We start from the raw sequence: 13829 nt of genomic DNA, 5'->3' as shown, positions 1-13829 counted from the left end.
CTGCTGTGCAGCTACCCATGCATGGATGGGCACACACACAAACACACGTATGTCCCAGCCAAACACTTTAAAACAAATTCCCCATTGTTAAATTTTCTTTTTATTTCAACATGTTAAAGACAAAAGGACCCCCCCCCAAAAACCCAAAAAGCAAACCAAACTAACCTAGGTTTGTTAGGTTAAATCATGATCCACTGAGAATGTGACAGAATTGTGTGATATGCCTTAAGTATGTTATTTACAAGTTTCTTTGTGAAACTTAACACTGACCATTTTACAATGGCAGTTACTTTGTTTCTGTGTTTGGAAAAGTGTCATTCTTTTTTCTCCTGGAATGCTTTTTCCTTCTCCCCTGTTCTGAGTTCAGCTTTCAGTTTTTAACACCCCAAGCACCACCTGTCTTCTCTGGTTGCTTTTAGGAGTCTATGTTGGTTCCTAGTTTGGGCAGTTCCACAACTTAGCATCTTCATAGTTTCTGGCATTTAAAAATATATGGCTGTTTACACACACACACACACACACACACACACACACACACACACACACACTGGGCATGGTGGTGCATTTGGGAGGTAGAGGCAGGAGAATCAGTAATTCAATGTTAAACTCAGCTATAAAATAAGTTCAAGACCAGCCTGGGCTACATGAAACATTGTCTCAAAAGAAAAGGGTGTAACAGAAGATGTCATACAAACATGGACACCTTATCAGGAGGACCATAAACAACACAACAAGTATAAGTGACAATCATGACATAAATCACAGTGTTTAACATAGCCTTGACCAAATGAGATAGAATCACTCACCTTATCAAGTTCACTCGTTAACTTTTTATTTTCTTCAGTTAATAATACCTTTTCCCGTTCATATTGTTGTTTGAACTCATTTTCAAATTCTTCCCTTTCACTTTGACTAACACAATTTAAAAGAGAAAATCAGAAAAAGGAATTGGATCAAAAGACAACTGAAAAAAGTCATTTGTGGAACAGTCATATAGCAAGCACACAGTAATCAGATTGAACTATAGCACAGTCACAAAAAAACAGTATGGTGATATGCAATTACAGGTCTCATGAAAAAAGCTTTCCAACACTCTATAGTATGCCGGGTATAGTATTGCATGCCTTTACTCCCAGCACCCAGGAGGCCAAGGGATCTTGGAGTTCGGGGCTAGCCTGGTCTGCATAATGAGCTCCAGGCCAGCCAGAGCTACACAGTGAGACTCTCTTAAAAAATAAAATAATATTTGCTAACAATTTTTTGTGAGGGTTTTACAAACAGATCCTGTTTACAGAATTTACCATTCAAGTGCAGGAGAAGAAAAAATTAGTAAGTGAACTACTTTCAGTAAGTCTATAAATAAAGTAAAATACGATAAAATGCAGTAATATCCCAGTTACTACTTGGGGTGAAGTGACTAGGTAGAGAACACACAATCAGGAGGGCTGATGACTACGCACCCAAAATGAAAGTGACAGTAACTGCCATCTGACTCATGTTTATTAAGTTTAAAGACAAAACTAATACGAGACCAAGTTAGGTCCTTTCCTTTTTATATCTGCATCTATTTTTATAAAATGCAAAGATGGGATTAAGCTAGTTATTTCGTAGCTTATTAACATCACTAAGACTGTTATCCCACACACTTTGTCAATATTTAGAAATTAACAGATATCTAAATTTTGATACTGAATAATATTTGGTTTGAAGTAATTTCAACGTAACAGAAAATGTTATAAATAAGGTACAAAGAACCTTTGTGTCTCTTTGCCTAGATGTCCCAATGGTTAGCACTGTCCGTCAGCTGCTCGATTACTCTGTGTGTACAGTATTCTCCTGAACAACTAAGAGGCAGGTACAGATGTTATTCTTCTGATCTGTAAAATCCAGACCGTATTTCCCAAAGTCAAGTACAGGCTTGACTTCTGCAATCCCACCAGCACGACACTGTTTCCTATCCGGTTCCCAAGCCAGTTGAAAACACATGCTGTGCCTGGCAGTTTCTTTTTCATTTTCCCTCCATCCAAAGTATTTTCTTTGCCTTCTCTAGACCTCACCACAGCTTTAAGGAGTGCAGGCCTTTCACTGTGTAGGGTGACCCTTATCTGGAGTCTGTCTGACGTTATGTGTGGACAGAGGCACTACAGTCATGTCAGCATATCCTTTAGAAGGCAGAGGCGCAGGCAGGTAAGCACCTGTGGGCAGCAGCAGCAGCGGAAGCTGCGAGCTATGAACTCTGAGCCTTTCATGAGCTTCACTAGGAACAGCTACTTAAGCTGAGGGGTGCTGATTATCTCTGAGCCCTACACCATCACTTACTGTCTTCAGGCCCAAGACAAGAGCTAAGAACACAGCCAAGATGTGAAGGAGGGGACTTACACAACAAAGAACTGACACTTTTGTTAATCTAAAAAGGGAAAAGTAGGGAGTAGCACATAAGAATGAATTCCAAGAGTGGGAGGCCAAAGAAAGAAGCTAAATCAGATCAAATATAGCCAAATTTACTCAGAGTATAACCTGGGATTGTGGTTCAGTGCACCGATTCAATAATTAGATGTGAGTTTCACTGCTAGCCTGAATCAATGAGCTGCAGATCCGAGACTCATCTGGCATACAGCTGAGACAAGGAGGATGCTAGAGTGCTTCTACTTCCCAGCTGCTCGGCCACGCCCCACAGAGATACATGGGCCACAATGGAATGTCTAGTTCTCATCTCTAGACTGTGTGTGTGTGTAACATACACAACAAATGTATATTTTTACCATTATATTTCTAGTACTTGTCTCAATATTCCCAGCCCTTCTCTCTACATCTAGACACAAACATACACAAGAAATAATATTATAAAGCACATTTATGAGGTAAGACTGATTTATGACTGTAAACCATTCTAACTGCCTCCTAAGAGAAAGGGGAGAACCTGTTTCTGAAGACTGCGTTATCACGTTGAGAAATACACTTGTGTCTATGGCAGTTTGATAGAAAATGTTAGCAACAAAATGAAATTCAGTACGGATCAGCTTGGCTAATTTTATATAATCATTTCAAGTGAATAAAAGACATGAATAATGGGTGACCGCAACTTCTCCTATAATACTTGATTACTAAAGATAAATTATAATTCAAAGAAAAAACATCCAGATATAAGCAAATGTGTCACTGTATTATTTAAAGCTCCAAATATATTTAGTTATGTTATGGAATCTCTCCCGACAGAGGAGTAACTTTGAAAACAAAATCAGGAAAAGTTGCAAAGAAGCTGTTGAGAAAAAATAAACAATGAAATTTCATATAAAACCATTCTTGTTTTCTAAACAGCATTAAACAAACTAAGTTGTACATTTTAAAGTGACAGACTGAGGTCTGCCTCCACCACCTAAGCAAACCAAACCTTGCTGTACACTCACCCTGCGCTACACCCCGCAGTCTACCTGTGCAGCGATGGCCACCCTCCCTCTAGAGAACGCATCTTCTCCTGGCTGGTGAACCGCTGTGCCTCTGCCTTCCTGTAGAACCAGTGTGCTCAGAATACTATCTCAGGTGCTCACCTTAGCCTCATCACGTGGCTCCATTTACTACCTGCCATACGAGTGGAGCCTGGGATCTACACTGGAAACCTGCCAGGGCTTTAAACTGATGACATACCCCACATTAATGTTTCCCGAGCATGTCACATTCACCTGTCCCACTCAACACAAGAACCAGAGCCACCTTGTAGCTGACGTCATCTGTGCCCATTTACTCTACATCCTCTTCTTTGCTCTAGGTAAAGCTACACACGCCTGAGTAAGGCTGAGCTCGTCATTGTTCTTCCTCCAACTCTATGGAATTGTTATCATTTCTACTTAATAAATACACACACAGACAGACAGACACACACACACACACACCCCACACCAACAATGAGCCAAGTGACTGGAGATAAACATGTCCTGCTACTGTTCCACTGCTTGCGTGTGCAGACGTCACCGCTCCACTGGCTCTCCTTTAGGTCTCCTATAACCACTTTTCCAAGCAGATTGTTTTTTATCAAAGTCATGTGGTCCTAAATGCAAATGCCACTGTGGTTCTTTTCTCGGTTCAAACTTCAAGCTGCCCTACACATCGAGAGATTTGGCGTGCTTTCTTGATCAGGGGTCCTGGAAAACTACACTTGCTTGGATTTCTTCCCATCGCTCTCTGTTCACTTTGCTAGTTCTTCTTCAGCTCCCAGTTCTTACGGACTGGAATGCCCCCGAGCTCAGTTTGAGGACATTCTTCTATCTATGCTCGTCTCTAAATGACCACACCCAGATGACAGCACTGACCACCAGAGGAGAGAGTGGCACCTACAGTTATTTCCATTTTTACTCTGAAAGTAGCCTACTTCACATGTAAAATTCAGCATCTACAAAGCATCTGACATTCGTTTACAATGAGCTCATTAGGCTCTCAAGGTCTGCTCAGGACTTTGGAATAGATGGGCTCTCCTCTGTGTACAATGTTCTTACAGAACAGCATACATTTTATACTTTACTTACTTTTTACTGGGAAGTCACCCCCTCTGTCAAATTACTCCATCATCGCAGCTCTTCTTCCCTTCTGTTCACAGAATTTAGTCTTCCCCTAAGAGCCTTTTCCTCCTTTGTTTGGTTCTTAGCACAGATCATTACGTAATGTGTTCTACTCTGTATTTCTTTCACAGACTGAGAGCAGGTTCCATAAGGACAGAGACTTTTGTTCAGTCTGTTCACTCCCATACCACAGTGCATAGAACAGTACTTTGCATTTGTCAAGAATGCACTAAACTGAAAAAAATGTGGGCTTCCAATATAAATAACACAGGACAAATGCTAACAACACCTACCTAGGTGCCTGAAACCTAGAACCTCTGTGCTACTGATAACTCCTCTCGCTTTTCTCTCAGTTACTCCCTTCTGTCCTGCAGATTCTGTCTTCGCAGTAGAACTTCTCAATTTCACAATTTCTTCCAACCTCAGTACTATCAATGGAATACTACCTCTTCTTATAGCTAGACTCCTTTGGCTGCTTCTAAATCATTCTGCACAAGGTAGCAAGTGACCATCCAACATGTAAGCACCATCATGTAACTTTTCTTCCAGCACTTAGGATAAAGTGCAAAGCCTTATATTAATTCACTTTACCTGTGACCCCACCCCGAAGTCTCACCACTCCCATTTTCTGTGTGTGCATCCACCACAGTAAGTAGTATTCATTTTCTGAGTGTGTGACCTTCCCTTCCCTTTAGGTCTCAGCACATTCTGCCACCTCTCCCTGGACACTTCTCCTCTTACTTCTTGCTAACTCTTTTGGTCCAGCAAAGATGTATTTCTTGTGCTGAAAAGCCTTACGTATCAAATGTCTGCCTTGCATTTCCCTTGTGCTGCTTTCACACTTCTCCCCCACTGCTCTTTCCTAGCTGCACTACAGCTTTCCACTTAGCCACCATAACTTTTCCCTGCTGGAACTTGGATACGCCTATTGCCTGAGTTTCCTAGGACCTGGCATGTGACATACACTAACTAGATATTTGCTAGATGAGAAAATAATTTGATTCTTACCTTTCTCTTCTGGTTTTTTCCAATTTGTCTTTTAGAACCATAATTTCTTTGCTGAGAGCAAGCTGCTGGCCTTCGGAGTCATGCAGCTCCTTCTTCAGGTTTTTAATCTCACTTGCGTGAATGCCTTCTCTTTTAGATATTTCTTCTTCATAAAAGATACTTTTCTTTTCCAAGTCAGTTTTCAGTTTAGTTATCTCTTGCTGATGCTCTATGCTGCAGATTCCTGGTGAGTAACTAATTTGTTTTTGCTACATACATAACAAAAGATTAAAGAAATAAAATAAATAACTCAGGGATTATATATGCATATCATTTATATATAGTCTTATACAAAAATGTATATGAAAGGCTATTATTTCTCTGCTATATATTACACATACTTTCCTTTGTCTATATGCTTTTATGGTCTATGTCTCTGATATTATGGAAAGCCTGTATACTAAGAGCAGAAATTAATCTGAACATTTTGATGGCATTTATATGATTTCATTGTAAATTTGTTCTAGTTTGTTCCCTGTTGCAATGATAAAGACAATGACCAAACACAACTTGGGGAAGAAAGGGCTTATTAAGGTCACAGTCCATCGCAGAGGAAAGCAAGGGCAGGCACTTAAGGCAGGAGCCTGGAGGCAGGAACTGGAGCAGAACTACAAAGGAGTGCTTCTTACTGGCTTAATCTCCATGCTTGCTCAGCTTTCCTTCTTTTTTTCTTTTTATTAATTTATTCAGATTACATCTCAATTGTTATCCCATCCCTTGTATCCTCCCATTCCTCCCTCCCTTCCTCTTTCCCTTTATCCCCCTCCCCTAGGTCTAAGATCGAGGGGGACCTCCTCCCCCACTATATGATCATAGGCTATCAAGTCTTGTCTTGGTAGCCTGCTTATTCTTTCTCTGAGTGCCACCAGGACTCCCCACTATGGGGAAGTGTTCAAATATGGGGCACCAGAGTTTGTGTCCAAGTCAGTCCCTGCTCTCCACTCAACTGTGAAGAATGTCTTGTCCATTGGCCAGATCTGAGAAGGGGTTCGATGTTTACTGCATGTATTGCCCATGGTTGGTGCAGTAGTTTGAGCAGAACCCCCTAGGCTCAGATCTGTCCGTCATGATGTTCTTCTTGTACGTTTCTAGGACCTTCTGGATCCTTCTGTTTCCCCATTCTCTCATATTCCTTTCACCTAGAGTCCCAATAGGATGTCCTCACAACCATTCCAATCTCCTGGTAATTGAAAACTATCATGTGACATGCCTCTTGGGCTAGTGTCTAATTATAAGTTAGTATAAACCATGTGAGTCTTTCTGCTTCTGGGTTAACTCATTCAGTATGATCATTTCTAGTTCCATCCATTTTTTCTGCAAATTTTGGGATTTCCTTGTTTTTTTGTTTTTGTTTTTTTTTTTTTTTAATAGCTGAGTAGTATTCCATAGTGTAAATGTACCACAGTTTCTTTATCCATTCTTCTACTGAGGGACGCTTAGGCTGTTCCCAGGTTCTGGCTATTATGAATAAGGCTGCTATGAACATGGTTGAGCATATGTCCTTGTGTGGTGAAGCATCTTCTGGGTATATTCCAAGGAGTGGAATAGCTGGGTCTTGAGGAAGCCCTATTCTCAGTTTTCTGAGATATTGCCAGATAGATTTCCAAAGTGGTTGTACAAGTTTGCATTCCCACCAGCAATGAAGAAATGTTCCCCTTTCTCTACATCCTCACCAGCATGTGGTGTCATTTGCATTTTTGATCTTATCCATTCTAATGGGTATAAGATGGAATCTCAGAGTCATTTTGATTTGTATTTCTCTGATGACTAAAGATGTTGGTCATTTGTTTAAGAGTTTCTCAGCCATTCAATAATCCTCTGTTAAGAATTCTCTGTTTAGTTCTGAGCCCCATTTTTTAATTAGGTTATTTGGTTTGGTGGTGTTTAATTTCTTGAGTTCTTTATATATTTTGGATATTAGACCTTTGTCAGATGTAGGGTTGGTGAAGATCTTTTCCCAGTCTGTGGGCTGTTGCTTTGTTCTTTTGACAGAGTCTTCTGCCTTACAGAAACTTCTCAGCCTCATAAGGTCCCATTTATTGATTGCTGATGTTAAGGCCTGGGCTGTTGGTGTTCTGTTCAGGAAGTTGTCTCCTATGCTAGTGTGTTCCAGGCTCTTCCCCACTTTTTCTTCTAACTGGTTTAGTATCTCTGATTTTATGTTGAGGTCTTTAATCCATCTAGATTTTAGTTTTGTGCATGGTGATAAATATGGATCTAATTGCATTTTTCTACATGTAGACATCCAGTTAGATCAGCACCATATGTTGAAGATACTATCTTTTTTCCCATTGAATAGGTTTGGCTTCTTTGTCAAAAATCAAGTGACCATATGTATGTGGATTGATTTATGGGTTTCCAATTCAATCCCATTCATCAACCAGCCTATTGCTGTGCCATTACCATGCTGTTTTAATTACTGTTGCTCTATAGTACAGCTTGAGATTAAGTATAGAGATTCCTCCGGAGGATCTTTTATTGTACAGGACTGTTTTAGCTATTCTGGGTTTTTGTTTTTCCATATGAAGTTGAGAATTGATCTTTCAATGTCTTTAAAAAATTGTGTAGTTATTTTGATAGGGATTGCATTGAATCTGTAAATTGCTTTTGGTAAGATGACCATTTTTACTATGTTAATTCTTCTGATCCACGAACAAGGGAGATCTTTTCATCTTCTGATGTCAGCTTCAATCTCTTCCTTCAGACATTTGAAGTTTTTTTCAAACAAGTCCTTTACTTGCTTCTAAGAGTTACTCCTAGATATTTTATATTGCTTGGAGCTATCGTGAAGGGTATAGTTTCCTTAATTTCTTTCTCTCTCTGCTCCTTTGTAGATAGGAAGGCTACTGACTTTTTTGAGTTAATTTTGTATTCAGCCATTTTGCTGAAGGTTTTTTTTTTTTATCAGCTGTAGGAGTTCTTCGGTGGAATTTTGGGGGTCACTTATGCACACTATCATATCATTTGCAAATAGGGATAATTTGACTTGTTCCTTTCCCATTTGGATGCTCTTGATCTCCTTTTGTTATTTTATTGCTCTGGCTAGAATTTCAAGTACTATATTGAAGAGACATGGAGAGAGTAGGCAGCTTTGCCTCAGCTTGCTTTCTATGGCACCCAGGACCACCTATCTAGGCACCATCTCATCTGATCTGGAGCCTCCAATATAAACTATTTATCAAGGAAATGCCCTGCAGACTCTCCTACAGGTGCTCTAATGGAAGCCTTCTCTCAGTCAAGGTTCCTTCTTCACAGATGACCCGAGCTTGTGTCAAGTTGATGAAAACTAACTGGCACAACATTAAAATTTTATCTAGGATTATTGTTGATATATGTTTAAGAAAAAAAAAATCTAACCATCTTATATCTAATAAAGCAACAATCAAACAGCTATCATTAAATTCATGTCTTTAAAAGATTAAAATGAGGGAGGGCATGGTTGAGTTAGAATGCATAAAAAGAAAAGAAACGAGGTTTTTGTTACTATACAGAAAAAAATGACAAAGGTCTAAATATATCTACATTTGGAAAAAGCAAGTCTCTTCGCTTTTAGGGAAAACAGTAAGGAGAAGGAGAAAAGTGTTTGTTTTCCTAAAATGGAGTCTCATTCTTAGGCCATGATGGAACTCACTATGTAGTCCAGGCTAACCTTACAGTACCCTGCTTCCAAAACCTATGTACTTGGGTTACAGGCATGAGCGACTGTCTTAGTTAGGGTTCTATTGCTGTGAAAAGCATCATAGCTAAAAACAACTTGGGAAGAACAAGGCTTATTTCAACTGAGAACTCTCAGGTCACAGTCCATCACTGAGGGACATCAAGGCAGGAACTGAAGCCGAGGCCATGGAAGAGCACTTCTTGCTGGCTTGCACCTCATGGCTTGCTCAGCCTGCTTTCCTAAATAACCAAGGACCACCTGCTGAGGGGCAGTATTGCCCACATGGGCTGTGCCGTCAGAAATCAACTATTAACGAAGAGGATGCTACACAGAGCTGCCTACAGGCCAATGCTATGGGGGCATCTTCTCAGTTAAGATCTCCTCTTCCCTACTCTGGCTGAATTTAAGGCCTGACTCATGGAATGGAACTAATGCCTAATACTATAAACATGACCCAAACCACGGTCCTAGTGAAAACCTAATACTGTTTTGCTGAATGGATATAAAGCTGCCTTTATATGTGGACAGTGGTCAATACAGAGACTCCCGACTGGTCAATGTATACAGAATAAGTGATGGTGAGGCATTCAGCTCTAAATGTGACATCTACATCTTACCCCTCCCCACAGGGCTTAGAGAACACCAAGGAAGAGAAGGAGAAAGTCAGGAAGAAGTAGCTGTTAGAAAGGACTCAGGGCACTGTGCTCATGAGCTCACAACAGCTGTGGCTCCTGGGGGAAGGAGGGTCAGCCCTTGCTGCTGGATGGCCTCACATGTGTCCATGCAGGCAGCACTGACTGGACTCAGTGGGTACAGAAAAAAAGTCACCAAGTTGGCTTGGGAATTAAGTGAGAGACTCTGGGAGAAGTCTGAGGGAGGCAGTCTGGGTGGATATGACTAAAATATATTTTAAATATTTTAAAAAGAAAGAGAAGAAATGCAGTCTGAAGGTTCTTCTAGTTACTATATGAAACATAAGCAGAAACATGCAGGACATAAACTGTAAGAGTTCTAGAGTTTTTAGTTTCTCGAGGTCATTAGCATTTCCTAAAGTGTATTGAAGTGCACAGCAATAGGATTTTTAAAGCCAAAAGACTATATGCATGTAGGCTTATTACAAGAAGAGTCATGAGCTGAAGGACACTATGTTCTTTGGAAGAAGCCAGTCATTAGGGCAGAAACACTAGTGATGGGTAGTTTTATGTCAACTAGGCACAACATAGAGTCATCGGAGAGGAGGGAACCCCAATTGAGAAAATGTCTCCATAAGACTATGCTATCAAGCCTAAAGGGTATTTTCTTATTTAATGATTGATTGGAAGAGGACCCAGTGCATTGTGGGTAGTACCACCCCTGTGTAGGTGGTCTTGGGTTGTATAAGAAAGCAGGCTGAGCAAACTAAGAGGAATAAGCCAGTAAGTAGTACCTCTCCATGGCCTCTGCATCAACTCTTGTCTCCAGGTTCCTGCCCTGTTTGAATTCCTGTCCTGACTTCTTGGATGATGAACAGTGATATGAAAGTATAAGCCAAACAAATCCTTTCCTCCCAAGTTACTTTTGGTCCTGGTGTTTCATCACAGCAATAGTAACCCTAAATACAACAACTGGAGATAGTCGACTTCCCGTAGAGAGAAAGCACCATCTCTCTCTTTAATCTGCAATATATAATTTAAAGAGCCCCCAAAAGAAGTGGTGTGGACCAGTGACAGTGCTTGAGGGTGCCCAGTACAGTGTGTCCACTCACTAAGGAGTATTTACCATGAGCCAGATGAGGACTGTCCAGTAACTTCTTGAGGTCAAAGCTTGCTTGGACTGAGAAGAGTCAGAGCATGTCAGATTCTTGCTCTTTCAGAATTTATCCACAAATTTCAGGAATTTCTTGTTTTTAATAGCTGAGTAGTATTCCATAGTGTAAATGTACCACAGTTTCTTAGTCCATTCTTCTACTGAGGGACACTTAGGCTGTTTCCATGTTCTGGCTATTATGTATAGAGCAGCTATGAACATGGTTGAGCATATGTCCCTGTTGTGTGGTAGGGCATTTTCTGGGTATATTCCAAGAAGTGGGATAGCTGGGTCTTGAGGAAGCCCTATTCCTATTTTTCTGAGAAAGCGCCAGATAGCTTTCCAAAGTGGTTGTACTAGTTTGCATTCCCACCAGCAATGAAGGAGTGTTCCTCTCTCTTGATAACATGTGGTGTCATTTGAGTTTTTGATCTTAGCCATTCTGATTGGTATAAGATGGAATCTCAGTGTTGTTTTGATTTGCATTTCTCTGATGACTAACGAGGACAAGCATTTCTTTAAGTGTTTCTCAGCCATTTGATATTCCTCTGTTGAGAATTCTCTGTTAAGTTCCAAGCCCCATTTCGCAATTGGGTTGTTTGGCTTTGTGGTGTTTAATTTCTTGAGTTCTTTATATATTTTGGATATTAGACCTTTGTCAGATGAAGGGTTGGTGAAGATCTTTTCCCAGTCTGTAGACTGTTGCTTTGTGTATATGTGTGTCTGTATTTATTTATGAGTACCTGTGTGTACCTGTGTGTATTTATTTATGTATATGTGTGTGTGTGTGTATGCCTGTGTGTCTGTGTTTATTTATGAGTACATGTGTGTTCCTGTGTGTCTGTATGCCACATGTGCAGGTGCTATGGAGGCCAGAAGAGAAGGCTCTCTCTCTGTCTCTCTCTGTGTCTGTGTGTCTGTCTGTCTCTGTGTGTGTGTCTGTGTGTCTGTCTGTCTGTCTCTGTCTCTGTCTCTGTCTCTGTCTCTCCTGGAGCTGGGAACCAACTTAGGATTCTCTGAGTGCTCTTAACCACTGAACCTCTCCAGACCCAATTTATTTATTCATTTACCTCTCCTGCTCTTCTGCATGTGAAATGGTACCTGATCACACCTCTGATGTGCCCCCTGTCTCTGACCCACACTACTTGCTCACAGTTTTAATCACATCAAGAACAGTTTGCTTTGCTGTTCTGCTTAGTTAGCTGTTATGTTAAAAAAAAAATTCCCCTGAAATTAAAAGTTGACAAGATCACTAATTTAAATTACAGATGAATCATGTATTGTGTAAGAATTTAAACAGTCAAATAAAACACTGAAAATAAAATTAAATAAGTAAAAACAACTGGTCGCAAAACAGTAGGCTTCCTTGCTAGTAATGAAGGAAGTTGAATATATTAATAAATGCATTACTTTGACAGGTTGAAAATCGAAGTGCTCTTCTCATCAGGTACCCTTGCTTTTTTAAAGTATTTAATAAAACCCAGTAATTCAAAATATTACTTCAAGTCCCACAATAAAACTATAAGAGAACTCAGTAAGTTTTTCAGGTTAAAGACAAGTATTTCAAACCATCAGACAAAATAAAAATAGTGGCATCAGAAGTTTTTTCATTAAATTCAGAAATATTCTAATAGAAAGGATGTCTTCCTCTGCTGCTCCTTATCCAGGGATTTCAGTTATTCTGTCTGATCAGCATGTCAAACTTAACAGGAATGAATATTGTAAAGAAAACAAAAATTTTATTTCTATGCAACTATTTCCCTAAAAAATACTAATGATATACCAGTATGAGAAATGATAGACAGCCAGGCATGGTGGCACATGCCTTTAATCCCAGCCAGATCGCTGTGAGTTCAAGGCCAGCCTGGTCTACAAAGCAAGTCCAGGACAGCTGCCAAGGCTAACACAAAGAAACCCTGTCTCTCCTCCCGATAAAAAAAAAAAAAAAAAAGAGAGAGAGAGAGAAAAAGAAAAAGAAATGACAGACCATAGAAGATAAATGATGAGACCTGATAGGCTGTGATTATATGGTTGGGGAGAAGGTCCCCTTCTGTGACAGGTCTAGGGGAGGAGAATAGGGTGAAAGAGGGAAGGACAGGAGAACGGGAAGATACAAGTGAGGGGATAACAACTGAGATGTAATCTGAATAAATTATTTAAATAAATTAATAAAAAGAAGATAAACAAGATATAATTCTAGAGATTAAAATAAGCAATAAGAAAAGATCATAAAATATTAATAGTAAAAACAAACAAACAAAAACATGACTGTAACACTCCTAAGGAATTATAACAGTGAGATATTCTTCATTTTAATGAAAAAAACCAATCTTCATAAATATGAGATATTTAAATAGAAAAATACCAATTACTTGGAAAATCAAATGCCTATGCTTTCAATATTCATGTTGTCTTCCATATAATTTTAATAATAAAAAAAGTCCCTTTCAAAGGTGAGAGAAGTACTGGGAATAAGAAAGGATCAAAAAAGAAGCTTCTTATTTGTGAAAAATAAATTTCAAAATAGCCAAGAAAATACTTAAAAAAGAAAAGTGATAGGAATAGTCTTTTCAAACACTAAAATACACTGAGTAATGCAATTATCACTGTATACATCTTCTCCAACTGAGTAACTGAATTCAACAAGGAAAACATCTTTAATCAATGAGGAAGGCAATGGTTAACAAATGGAACAAACTCGGCTTGAGCAGGCCTTGCCTTTCTCCCCATTCCATCCGCCTTGCTAAAAAATCATTAGATTACATTCCTAAAGCTAGTGCCCAAAG

General features: G+C 39.6%; 1 protein-coding gene across 15 annotated transcripts in view; it reads right to left on the bottom strand.

The window, feature by feature from the left end:
• Cdc42bpa (CDC42 binding protein kinase alpha) overlaps positions 1–13829 on the bottom strand; it is a 208192-nt gene that overhangs the window by 55835 nt on the left and 138528 nt on the right. For all 15 annotated transcript variants that reach the window (XM_051148002.1, XM_051147993.1, XM_051147999.1 and 12 more), the window contains 2 exons: positions 5562–5809; positions 807–912 (listed from right to left, as the gene is read on the bottom strand). In XM_051148002.1, the coding sequence (XP_051003959.1) occupies positions 807–912; positions 5562–5809 (354 nt within the window). The remainder of the gene's footprint in view (positions 1–806; positions 913–5561; positions 5810–13829) is intronic.

This window comes from Acomys russatus, chromosome 6 (genome assembly GCF_903995435.1).
Source record: "Acomys russatus chromosome 6, mAcoRus1.1, whole genome shotgun sequence".
Classification (NCBI taxonomy): Eukaryota; Metazoa; Chordata; class Mammalia; order Rodentia; family Muridae; genus Acomys; species Acomys russatus.
The sequence above is the reverse complement of the archived record's forward strand: the minus strand, read 5'-3'. Positions and strand labels throughout refer to the sequence as shown.